This window comes from Macrobrachium nipponense, chromosome 10 (genome assembly GCF_015104395.2).
Source record: "Macrobrachium nipponense isolate FS-2020 chromosome 10, ASM1510439v2, whole genome shotgun sequence".
NCBI lineage: Eukaryota > Metazoa > Arthropoda > Malacostraca > Decapoda > Palaemonidae > Macrobrachium > Macrobrachium nipponense.
In genome coordinates this window covers 72,859,972-72,873,702 of record NC_087204.1, presented here as the reverse complement: position 1 = coordinate 72,873,702, position 13,731 = coordinate 72,859,972, and the positions used below count along the sequence as shown (strand labels likewise).

Below are 13,731 nucleotides of genomic sequence, written 5' to 3'. Positions count from 1 at the left end.
TTAAGGGTTAAATTTCCTTCTGCCAATCTCAAGGCTATAAAAAGGGAAAGGCTTAGTCCATCAGAACTTGTAAATAAGGAAAAGAACCAATAAGCCATTTACATTTTGGGTATAAATATACTCTCGAATCAAAAGTTTTCATGCAAAGTAAACAAAACTACTAAACATAATGTGTGCTACACCAATGTCAGAGCATGTATCCATGAGCCATTAGAACTTGAAAGTCTATGTCTGCATTAACTTTTGCCATAAGCTTTCTCATATTTTCTTTAGCCACTCCTTCAAAATAATCAGTACAGGCAAAACCTTGGAGTCACTGGGAGAAGAAAAATGGTATGCAAAGCATAAGTAGTTCAAAGACATGATAAAAATGACAAGAGGCCGTTCATATAATGAGAAAAGATACGTTACACAGTATAAACATGCAAATCAACCATAAAAACACGTCTAATCGGATAAAAAACGGTGCTTTTAACGTGGTATGGCCATTGGCAACACCAGTCTAATGCATAACAACTTCACAGAAGGGATAAAACTGATATATTTTAAACTGAATATAGAACTGAACTGAATTGAATACTATAGAAGTTTAGGCCAAAGGCCAAGCACTGGGACCTATGAAGTCATTCAGCACTTAAATGGAAATTAACAGTGACGGATTTGAAAGGTACAACAGGACTACCTAAAACCTTGCAGTTGCACTATGAATTAAATTGTTAGAAGGTGGAAAATAAGATGGAAGAAAGAGAATATGAAAGGAGGTACTGTAAATGAAATGAAGGGAGTTGCAGCTAGAGGCTGATTGCACCCTACTAGGGACCTTCAGTAATACCTACAGTGCACAACAAGAGGTGCACTGATGGCACTTACCCCCTACAGGGGATTCATTTTAAAGAAAACTTATATATGTGAAGATTTCTTGATGATTGTGACCTTCAGGTGAGAACACTAGCATCATTTACTTCTACATGACGGCAATCATGATTACCTAATTAATAATTATTATAGTTTATACTTTGACCACTGAGTTAAGTCCTTTGAAAGGGTATGAAGAACTTGTAAAAAATATGGCATCAAGCAAAGAGCCCACTAAATTCTGTGACCATGCACCTGGCAAGGGGCATGAAGAATCCTCAGTAGAAAAAGTTACAATGTTATGGGCTTGATGAAAATAACCATGATTAAGACTGGAACAATGGTAGGCAGGAGGAAAATGGAGATTCTAAAAAAAAGAACTACACAGGAACAATTATAATCAACGGTTAATTACATTCTGAGATATAATGGGGGTAAAACAAGGCAAAAAATTAACATGCCGGTCTAACTGAAATGATAATGATACATGTTGGGCAAAGAAATTAATCAAATAAACTTCAGACCAAAGAGAAGGCTGATTGAAATGTGCTATGCTATGTTTAACGCAAATTACATCCCATAAGGAAATTTGGGAAAGCAAGGTTTTACTTTGGAAACACTAGAAAATTTCCCTGAGAACATATGCCACTACTAAAGGCGACCATAGTGATCTCTACTTGGTGTAAATCACTAATCATATCAATATACCCTGCTTGACAATGAGAGCCAGAATTGGTAAAGTCAAATTCATCAGACACCTGCCAAATGTTTGGCAAATGTTCGAGACAAGACAGTAAATACAGGGCATTGGTAATAGGGAAAATACTTGGGGCAAAACCAGAAATATTAATATATATAAGCAAACACCAATATTGCCTAAAACTGATCAATAACACACACTGGATCATGCATGTTAAGTATGCAAGCATATGAGCCATATACATGGTACAGGAATAAAAAAAATTATAGACTAGAGCATGAATAAACTATCACACATAAACAATACAAAAATACATACACAACATACTAGTCAAAAGAATATAGTGAAGAAACAGTAGATTAAGAATACTGATGATCAGGGTGGAGAAAATTTTTTTCAAGGCTCTAATTATATTATGAAATGAGCAATTTTGTTTACTGTATGGTATCTACAGGAAATTCATGACACCCATATTTTGTCAGATAACCTACATTCCACTACTTATTACTGACCTACTCTAACAAAGACCTTAATTTCATTCTCTCAATTCTAATTCCTTTCCTCATTGAAAATTAAGGACTAGTATTTCAAACATAATAGAACTAAAGGAAGTATATTCTACCTATACTTTATCAGCTGTGACTCTTGTACAATTAAGCAGTTACGTAAACCCAACTACAGAACCAAAATCCAAAACTATCACTCAAAAAGCTGATTTTCCTTTTTATTCCTTTTTTATTTTGTGATTTTTGACATATTTCTTATCATGTCAAATTCAGTCAACTTTCCTTCTGACAACTATTCAGTAGTACCTTTTAAATTTTCCACTATTTATGAAAATCTACTATGTAACTACCTTATGCTTACCTAATAGGTAAGCTTTAGTACAATGGAAGTTAAAGTTAAATGCACAATATGTTTCCTAAAAGCTTTTTTTATATCTTAGGTACTATCCATTACTTTGGCATGCAATAAAAAACTTTTCTCTTCCTCTATAAGATATTTTTTTCATAAATTATTAGTACAAAATAAAGATGTTAATATTCCATACAATCAAAATTGTTGCACTTTTTATTATAAACTTAACACTAAAATACTGCAATGAAATTCAGCCATAGGAACTACTGTACACGACTATATAACTAAAACATTTCAGATTATACAAATACTCATACGTAATCTAAATACAATAAACTTTTCTATACAATCTACATTCAACAAATTAAAAATATAACAAACAAAATAAAACACTAAACTCAATAACTATTAAGTAACAGGATAGAACCTGAGATGTCTTACTTTCCAAAGGACTACCAAATTCAAGAAGAATTCTTTGAACTTCTGTGGAAAGCATATTCCAAAAGTCCCATTTCAGTAATAAAACTTTATGTGGAAAACATCTACATTAGCAATTGTTATTAGTTGATAAATCTAAAAGAAAACCAAAATAACAAGAATTTGAATATTATATTACCTAACCTTACTATCAATTTCCCTGATCACATATTTCAATTTAGCTATAGTAGCTTCAATCCCCTCATGAAATACATCATGATGTGTAACAAAACGAACAGCAGTTGCTGTCCAAGGCAACACCTTAATGGCTACCTCTTCACCTATCTCTCTGGATTCATCCTCACTCACCTGCAAAAAAAAATTGCACTTGTCAGCAAGCATTACTCATTATAAAGATTAACTTAAAATCTAAAACTCATGTTAGTCTACTCAGAGGAAAATCAAAATAACTAATATTGGTAAATTGGAATAAAAACTAATCAAAACAGCTCTGTTTCTAGACATAATCGTAGTCTATAGAAAAGCTTCCACATTTTATTATATGAAATCAATAGCATTATTGTTTGAAATTCTTTATATTATATAGGAAATTCAGCCTTTTGTTTCCATTTAAATTCTTAGTAACAGTTTAACATCCAACTTTTTCATACAATCCCATCACTTATAGTATACCTCAGTTCCTATCTCACGTGAAATCAACAACACATCAATCGTGTGAAAGAAAAAAGATCAACAGCAGTCAGCAGCATGGCATATAAATCCCCAGGTCCCCAGTGGATTACCCACTCACTGCTTGTGTACTAGTCTGATCAAAGCTACAAGGGATCAGGGGTAACATGAGTAGGTACTTCAATAAATAAAGAGTTTATGAAAATACATTTATAAATTAATATTTTTTTCATATCATGAGCCATGAGCTTCAGCCTGTACCTTCATAAGTACAGATCCCTTTGGTGAATGTGAGCACCTACATTCATGAAAAGTAGGGAGTTCCCTTTCTAAGGCTGGTTAGAAAGAGAGGCAGCAATTGAGTGTCTGCCTATCAAATAACAAAAGTGTCTGAGAACCATAAACTACAGCACATCCTCAGCTGGTTCCTATAATCTTCCTTCTCAAAGTGGGCAGTATAAATTAACGATATTGAGCATGCTACAGTGGCACTGGTATCATCAGAAGAGCCACAAGGTAACCCATGACATACACTCGGTAGTCAGTAGTGCAATGGTAGTACTATACTATCTGAAGGGAGAAGTTCCTTAATCAATGCGGAACATAAGTTAATAAAAAGGTACTGCTGAAGCCTGGAAACCTCAACTGAAGACTCCAAAGCTGAGGACAAGCTTGTATCAGGACACATTGCAAGTATCTTCTGTTTCAATGTGGTCACCTATCCAAGCAATGACTACAAGATCCAATGCTGTTTATCTTTGCTGATCAGATGAAAGTGATTGAACAGTAAATATTTCATGCAGCTTACATATAATGTAAACTGGACCAGTTTACTTATGTTTAACAAGGTACCATCAGCCTTGTTAATAATGAATGCAAAAAAAAACAAAAAAAGGAGATAAGGGAGAGTACATGCACTTATTACTTGAAGTTAACCTAAAATTAATCTGAATGATAAATGAAAACCTGAAATACAATAAAAATCAACCAATATAAACCTGAAATAACCTAATACAATAAAAATCAACCAATATAAACCTGAAATAACCTAACTAGCTTACAGCTGCTAACTAGCTATAGTTAGTTTGCTGTCCATCTTTTTTCTTCAAAATATGACAACTATAACATGTATGACAATTCATTTGGTAATAAAAAGCAGCAATATCATACCTACAGTAATAGGTCTGTGTTGAAACAAACTATAAAATATTTTGCAATTTTCTTCAGTTCAACCATGCATGAAAAACCAATCACCAACCTAATTCATTTTACAAGTTATACTAGGTACAAAAAGGAACTATAAATACTCCAAAAAATTACATTTTTATAATAAAATACGATTTTATGTATAGTAATTACCAAGTAGTTACATAGCTATAGTTTCTAAACTGTCGGCAGCTAGAATTTTTGAGATTCGCGGTAGCGCTGGTTTGTTTTGGTCAGGTGATACCCCGTGCCTACTATCGAGGGAGTGAGGAACCAACACTGCACAAAAATCAGTTGTTTATGCCCTAATATCCATGTGAGGGGAGGAGGTCGGGGTTTCATCATGTAACTACTCGGTAAGTATTCATAAATCTTATTTTATTACAAAAATTCATTTTTATGTATGCAACTTACAAAGTAGTTACCTAGCTGAATCCCACATTGTAGGTGGTGGGATCCATGGATATGCAAATATATCTTTTAAAAATTAATAAATATAAAATATGTACTTACTACTAGCATCCATACGAATGCTTGTTGATTCCTTACCTGTTAAGAAACTGATCACTTGACTGAAGGATACTCCTAGTACATCAATAGTACCTTCCAGCTCCCCTCAAAACTCAACAACCTTATTCAAGGCGAAGAAATAGGCTAGGAAGTCATAACTTCCTACACACCCTTACCCAATGCTGTGCCAGCCGCAAAATATGGACCCAGGGTACTGCAATTTTCATGGACTGTCTCAATTTCCCTCAGGTAATGCATCGAACATTGATTTACATTTCCAATACGTTGCTTTATAATCGAGTCCAAAGAGAGGTTGTGTTTAAATGACAGGGATGTTGCCACCACTCTCACCTTGTGAGCTTTCACTTTAAGTTTATTAAGATGAGTTTCTTTCACTTGTGAATGAGCATCTACAATGACTATGTAAAAAATATGCCAGGGAATGTTTAGATATTGGGCGTGAAGGATTCCTTACTGAACACCATAAATGATCGGACGGGCCCCTAATTTGTCTGTCCTTTGTAAATAACATTTCAGAGCTCTGACCGGGAAGAGTAACCTCTCTTCTTCTTCTGGTCCTACTATGTCCGTGAGGTTTTTAATACTGAAAGAACGAGGCCACGGTTTGGACAGAATCTAATTTTTCGCTAAAAACCCCAAGGTTAATGCGCATACTGCATTACACTGTGCAAATCCTATTCTCTTGTCCATGGCATTTACTTCACTCACCCTTTTAATTAACTGTAAGCAGGGCTACTAGAAATAGGGTCTTTCTCATCAAATCTCTCAATGATGCCCTTTGCAACGGCTCACACGGAGGTTCCAACAGCCATTTAAGTACTACATCTAGGTTGTGAGATAATATCTTCAAACCTTTGGGCTTTTCTTTATCAAAGGATTTAATGAGATCTGAAAGATTTCTATTCGTCGATACCTCCAATCCTCTGTGATTGAAAACTGATCCTTTGATAGTCGCAATAGACAGATTCCTATCTGTTCTCAGATACAATAGAAAATCTGCTATTTCTGTTATAGTTATCTTAGAAGACAAAATATTGTTCTTTACACCAGGCTCTAAACACAGTCCACTTTGCCCGGTAGACTTTACTTGAAGATTCCCTTCTGCACTGAGTGATAGCTCTCACCACTTGTTTTGAAAACCCCTTCGCTCATGAGAGTTGTCAGACAGCCTGTAAATGGTTAGGGACAGAGTGGACAGTCCTTGATGGAACCTTCTGAAGTGGGGCTGTCTGAGTAGATCTGTTTTGAGGAAGTAACCTTGGCCAATCCGCCAGTAGGTGTAAAAGATCTGGGAACCATTCCTGCACTGGCCAGAATGGAGCAATGAGAGTCATCAAAATGTTGTGGTGTGTTCCAAACTTGTTGACGACTTCTCTCACCATCTTGAATGGAGGAAAAGCATACAAGTCCTTGTTCGACCAGTCCGTAAGCATCGCATTCGTCACCCATGCTTTTGGGTCTGGGGCTGGTAAACAGTAAAGGGGGAGATGATGCTTTCTTGCTGTGGCAAACAGATCTAGCATCAGTTTTCCCCAGAGTTCCCACAATTCAAGGCACACCACCGGGTTCATCATCCATTCTGTGTGAAGGACCTGCTTCCTGAGGCTTAGTTTGCCCGCAAGCACATTGAGTTTCCTCTGAATGAACCTTGTTATTAATGTGGTCTGATTCCAATTCACCCATAACAGCAAGGTTCTTGCCGTCTCGCAAAGAGAAAATGAGTGTGTCCATCCTTGTTTACTTATGTACGAGAGTGCTGTCATACTATGAATGTATCGCCACTACTACGTTATGAACTTCGTCCACAAACTTCAACAATCCCCAGTGGAAGGCGGTCAATTCCTTCCGATTTATATGCCACTATTTTTGTTGTGCATTCCAAATGCCTGATACTTCCTTTTCCCCCAGAATCGCTCCCCAACCTTGATCTGATGCGTCTGAAAAGATCACTAGGTTGGGGCTCAGAGGGAGGAGAGATCTCCTTTCTACAAGCCTGTCTCTTAACTTCAACCATTGCAGGTCCTTCTCTATTTCTTGTGTGATGGGGGAACATAAAAAGTCCGGAAACTTCTTTCTGTTCCAATTTACCCTGAGGAGGAACTGTAGATTCCTCATATGAAGTCTCCCTAGTGTCACAAACTGTTCTATTGAGGATAGCGTGCCCAAAAGACTCATTCATTCCTTCGCAGAGCATTCCTGAAGGACTAGAAATTTCTCTACCTTCTTTGGCATGAATCGATTCTTATAGACTAGTTCCTGACAGGGGAGTAACTGCGAATGTTGCCTGTTTATTAATAGTCCTAATTCCTGAGTTAAAAGTCAAGAGTTTTCTGAAGGTCGTCTGTGAACACTTGTGGGGCAGTCGACAGCCCCAAACACAGTGCTCTGAACTGGTATATTTTGTTCTTGAAGACAAATCGCAGAAACCACTTTGAGTTTTGGTGTATTGGAATGTGAAAATATGTGTCCTCCATATCGATGGAGATCATCCAATCCCCCTGATGGATTGATGAAAGGACCAACTGATTTGTCTCCATCTTGAACTTTGACTTCTGCACATATTGGTTCCGAGTACTTACATCCAACATGGGTCTCCATCCCCCCCGATGACTCGGAGACTGCGAAAAGACAATTGTAAAAACCTGAGGTTAGTGGCTCTTCTAGTAACACTTGCTTTCTTTTGTAAGAGAGACGAAACCTCTTCCGAAAGGGCGATTAATTTCTTTTAACTTTCTGAGTAAGCTCTCAAACCTATCGGAGAGTCTGATAGCAGTGGCTTTCTCTTGAAAGGAATATCATACCCTTCTCTTAAAACCTTTATGATCCAAGATTCTGCCCCTCTTGCTTCCCATTCTTCCCAAAATTGAAGGATTCTCACTCCTACTGGTGCACGAAGGACTGATACACTACTCTTGGTCGAGGGGTTGGTTGTGGATTTTTAATAGATCTAAGGATGAAACGTACTCTACCCCTTGATCTAAGGAAATATCTACCGAATCCCCTGCCCCGAAAGGGCTGTCCTGGGAATATTTTCTCTAGTATGTTTAGCAGATTGTGAGAGAAGATCCTGTGTTGCCTTCTTTTGCAATTCCGAGGCAACTAGCACTACTGTCTCCTCTGGAAACAGGTACTTCTTATCCGAAGTCGAATACAGTATGGCAGACTTTTGAGTACAAGAAACTCCTTTAGATGTAAAAGAACACCAAAGTTCATGTTAGGATGCCTAACGTGAAGAGAGAGGCTAGTTTTGAGGATGCGTCTCTAATACTCTTATCTAAAAAAGGAGATAACTCCCGAAATGTCTGCAAAGGCTTCCTCGTCTAACATGAAATAATTCTTGAGTTTACATTCGAAGACTCCCACTGTCCAATCCAGGAAACTTATCACTTCAAATACCCTAAAGACATTTCTCATTACGTGATCCAATTCTGACGCTGTAAACATGATCTTTGCCGAGTTGAAAGCTGACCCTTTCACCAAGTCAGTAAGATCAGAGAAGTCTCCCTGGGCGGAGGCAGAAACACCCAAAGAGAGAGCTTCTCCGGTTTCGTAACATAGATGTCTTCTTGTTGAAAGACGAGGAGGGATACTTATGTTCACTTTGCCTTGATCCCTCTTATCCTCAGGCCAAAGGTTATATTCCTTTAACGCCTTTCGAGCAAAAAAGGACAGCACGAGTTTGGGTAATTTTGTTGAGTCTTCCTGGTTGTCTCTCATGTAGGAAGACACTGGCGGCGTGGGAGTCACTGGCGAGAACGAGTCTGAAAAATTTGCAACAAAGTAAAACAGTAAGGTTTTGTATGCAGTGAGAGATGACTCTTTACCCACCTCTTCTCCTCTCTCTTCTTCGGCTTAAGAAATGGATGAAAAGTTCTCTAGAGGTTGAATCTGGGCACCGCAGACTGAATAAGGCCCAAAATGCTATCCAACTTGTTCTGGATGGCTGAAAAGGAACAATCGGGGGCAGCCATTGCATGAGAACCTGTCGGTAAGACCGAAGCTGAAACTGATGACAAAGATTGTCCGAGAGCTTCATAATGGTCCAATTGTGCACCTGGTTGCATGTACACCTGTGGATGCTCAGGCGCCAATGGACGTACGGGCGCTGATGGATACTTGGGAACCAATGGATGTTCTGGTGCCAACGGACACTTGGGCACTAGTGGACGCTCAGGCGCTAGTGGATGTTTGGGCGCTAGTGGACGTTCAGACACTAATGGACGCTCGGTGCCAATGGACGCTTGGGAGCCAAAGGTTGCTCTAGTGCTGATGAGGAAGTTTCGGGCATCAATGGCCACTCTGGTGTGCGGGCAAACTGTGGCACCAACGGGTGCTCAGGAGTCGGTGGGCTCTTGCCTGCCCCCAACTTTGCTTGAATTACTTTCGGTTCCAGTGCTGTAGGCATCCTCTGTGCCGATGGGCGCTCATACTCTGAACCTGGAACCCGTATCCCAGGAGTCTCATGAATTACAGGTAAGATTGGTGGGAGCATTTCCTGTCCTTCAGCATTAGAAGTACGAACAGGTGCTGATGAAATCTCTGGTAGCTTACTCTTCCCCGTACTCTTGACCTCCAAAAGTCTGCCAGAGGAAGACCTTCTAGACAACGACTTAGACTTAGAGGATGAAATCCTCTCACTATGATGTTCCTCTTCTGCCAGATCCTGTTAGCACTGGAACTGGTACTAGACAAAAGCAGCACTCCTTTAGAGATGCCTTTCTAATGGTGCTCTGTTGCGATCTGGGATTTGTCAACAGAATCACCTGAGGGGGCGACTGCTCTTGGGCAGACCCCACTGACCTCCCTTGGGCTGCCAGTATGCCTCCTCCAAGGTTCTGGGGAGTTTGACAGGGACCTTTGCCTAGGAGAATCAGTGGGGCGAACGGCCAACTTCTTCACAACACTAGCACCTGCACTCACTTCACCACTTACCTTGTCCATTAGGGTTTTCATGGAAGCCCCTAATTTCTCCATTGCTTGAAGCATGATAAAAAATTTTTGATCTACTCGACTCTTAACTTGGCCACAGCATCGGGGGCAGCTGTGAGTGAGCCAAGATTAGGACTGGATTGACAGGTGATAGGGAAGGTTCAGAGAGACAAGTTATCATAAGACAATTCCTGACTAACTAAACTTTTAGCTTTAGCTCTAGAAGCCACTTTTCTCTTTATCTCTATCTACCTTGTTCTTACAGCTAGTTAAGATCTTCCAAGTTCTCTTATCCCAATTAATACATTCTCCAAATGTTTGTGTTAAGAAGTGCAGAAGTCTATAAATAATTATGTAGGGAAAATTAGCTAGGGAAATCTACTAGTAGAGTTATGGTAGATGAAGGCAAAGGGAAGGTAGAAAGAGTGGTAGAAACAGATTGCAGTTGTAGCTATTTGAAAAGTGAGACCAAATAACCCAACACCTTCGCCAAAACAAAATAGTGATGATTACAGTGGAAAATCTGAACTTTGACACCTCCAGTGGGTGGTTACGATAGACTAGAACAACCAGTAAGACGGCTGAAGCTGTCCAGACTGGACACAGATCCCAGCTCACCCACTGCAGCCAAAGAGTGGAAGCACTGGCATAAAACATTCACCAACTTCATAGAAGAAAGTGGAGAAGCTGCACCAGACAAGCTTAGGGCATTAGTGAATTGTGTCCCCCCGAGTGTGTATGAACTCATTGAGGACTGTAGTACTTTTGAGAGTGCAATCGCCAAACTGGAGAGTGCTTATGTCAAGTTGCCGAATGAAGTTTTTGCTAGGCATGTTTTGGCGACACGACGACAGCAGTCAGGAGAATCCCTTGACGAATTTCTGAGGGAACTACATAAGCTAAGCAAGGATTGTAACTTCCAGGCAGTCACAGATAAGCAATATCGGCAGGAGCTAGTACGTGATGCATTTATCAATGGTATTGCCTCAGCATTTATTTGTCAGCGCCTACTAGAAAATAAGTCACTGAACCTGGAGGCTGCACACAGTCAAGCTCGTACGTTGGATCTTGCCCAGCGTAGTGCCGACGCGTATACATCTCCACCCATTCCTCATACTGCTACTTTAGTTCCAGAGTGGCAGGCACAGCCCAGAGGTGACCAGCAGCAGCAGCCAACAAAAGAAGAAGCAGAAAGAAGTTCACCTGGAGATTCAGCTGTTGCTGCTGCTTACTTATCTAAGAGGCAATGCTATTTTTGTGGTAATGCACTCCACAGTACAGGTAGAGTGAGTTGTCCTGCACGTACTGTTAAATGTAACAAATGTGGTAAAACAGGTCATTTTGCAAAATTCTGTAAATCAAAGACTTCAGGTAGTACTACTGCTGCATTGTATAACCCCACTTTGCTTACAATAGCTGCCACTTATCCAAAGAATCTTTCACATGCAGCTACAAACATCACTGTAAATGGCCATTCATTGAAGGCACTAATTGATTCTTGTAGCTCAGATAGTTTTATACGTGAGGAAGTAGCACAGAAACTAAATTTGACAATAGTTCCTGTAGGTACAGCAGTCTCAATGGCATCAAAATCTTTAAATGCTAGTTCACCTGGGTTTGTTACAGCAGACTTAGTGCATCTTGATCAGAGATATCCTCGTATCCAGCTCGGGGTCCTGAAGGATTTATGTTGTGATGTTATCTTAGGTTATGACTTTCAAAAGCAACACTAGAGCGTAACTTTTCAATATGGAGGGAATAAACCAAGTTCAAAGATAACTGGAGTCAAACCTGTCTGTGTATTAGCAACAGCTGATATCGATGAACCGTCATTGTTTCCAAACTTGCCTCAACAGTGTAAACCCATTGCAGTTAAATCTAGACGCTATAGCCAGGATGACCAGCTGTTTGTAAAAGACCAGATATCACATTTACTATCTGAAGGTATCATTGAGCTAAGTATATCCCCTTGGAGAGCACAGGATGTAGTGGTCAAAGATCCACTTGGCGGCCACAAAAAGAGACTTTGCATTGATTTAATCCCAGACCATTAACCAATACACAGAACTAAATGCATACCCCCTCTCAAGGATAGAGGATATGGTGCATGACCTTGCAAAATATAAGGTGTTCTCCACATTTGACTTAAAGAGTGCATATCACCAAATCAGCATTAAAGAGAGTGAAAGGAAGTACACTGCTTTTCAAGGTGCAGGGAAATTGTTTCAGTTTTGTAGGATTCCATTTGGTGTCACGAATGGTGTAGCTGTATTCCAAAGAACTATGGACAAACTAGTTGAAGATGAGAACCTCAAAGATACTTTTCCATATCTAGATAATATTACTGTAGGTGGATTAACTCAGGCTGAACATGATGAATATGTTCAAAAGTTCTTGGAGGTGGTTCGGAAACGGAAGCTTACCCTCAATGAAGTGAAATCGGTTGTGTCTGTTCCTACAATCAATGTTCTAGGGTATTGTGTCAGTAATAATGTGATAAAGCCTGACCCTGACAGATTACGTCCCCTTAAACGTCCCCTTCAAGAATTACCGCCTCCCACAAATATGGGGTCTCTGCGAAGAGCTCAAGGGTTGTTTGCATATTATGCCAAATGGATCCCTCGTTTTTCTGATATGATTCATCCCTTAGTGAACACAAAAACTTTTCCACTGAGTGAGCCAGCACTAGCTGCTTTTAACTCCTTAAAAAAAACAACTTATGGATGTTTCACTACTGTCTGTGGATGAGAGCCTTCCCTTTATTGTGAGTGTGATGCTTCAGAAGGTACTGTTTCAGCAGTCTTAAACCAGGGTGACTGGCCGGTAGCTTTCATGTCAAGAACGCTCCAGGGTAGTGAGTTGCATTATCCAGCAGTGGAAAAGGAGGCTACCGCTATTATTGAAGCTGTTCGCAAGTGGGAGCCATTTCTTAGCGAGACGACATTTTACTCTGATTACTGATCAGCGATCCGTGATGTTCATGATAGACAGCAGGAAGAGAACTAAAATAAAGAATAACAAGATACAAGAGTGAAGGTTGGAGCTGGTATCGTACAGCTATACCATACAGTATCGTCCTGGGTAACAGAATATTGCACCGGACACCCTGACTCGTGCCTATTATTGTTCTATTTCTTTAATGTCGAATCTCACTGACATCCACGAGAACATCTGCCATCCTGGGGTCACTCGTCTTTTGCACTTTGTGCGATCCAAAAACCTCCCCTTTTCAACAGATGACGTGAAAAGTGTGTGTGCTTCTTGTCAAATCTGTGCATAACAAAAACCACAATTCCATCGTCCAGGAAAAGGAGTCCTCATAAAGGCCACCCAGCCAACGGAACGTCTTAGTATTGATTTCAAGGGGCCTCTGCCCTCTACCACGAACAACAAGTACATTCTTACGGTTATTGAAGAGTATTCACGTTTCCCCTTTGTGTTTCCCTGTCCAAACATGTATTCTAAAACAGTGATCAAATGTCTTGAATCTATCTTTAGCCTTTGTGGAATGCCTAGTTTTATTCATTCAGATCAAGGTCCTTCTT

The 13,731-nt window shown here is 39.6% G+C and overlaps 1 protein-coding gene across 7 annotated transcripts in view; it reads right to left on the bottom strand.

The window, feature by feature from the left end:
* Positions 1-2,613: 2,613 nt before the first annotated feature.
* The window catches only part of LOC135223690 (uncharacterized), a 171,259-nt gene continuing 160,141 nt past the window's right edge, over positions 2,614-13,731 (bottom strand). For all 7 annotated transcript variants that reach the window (XM_064262390.1, XM_064262396.1, XM_064262394.1 and 4 more), the window contains one exon: positions 2,614-3,199. In XM_064262390.1, coding sequence (XP_064118460.1) covers positions 3,026-3,199 — 174 coding nt within the window. In that variant the 3' untranslated portion in view covers positions 2,614-3,025. The remainder of the gene's footprint in view (positions 3,200-13,731) is intronic.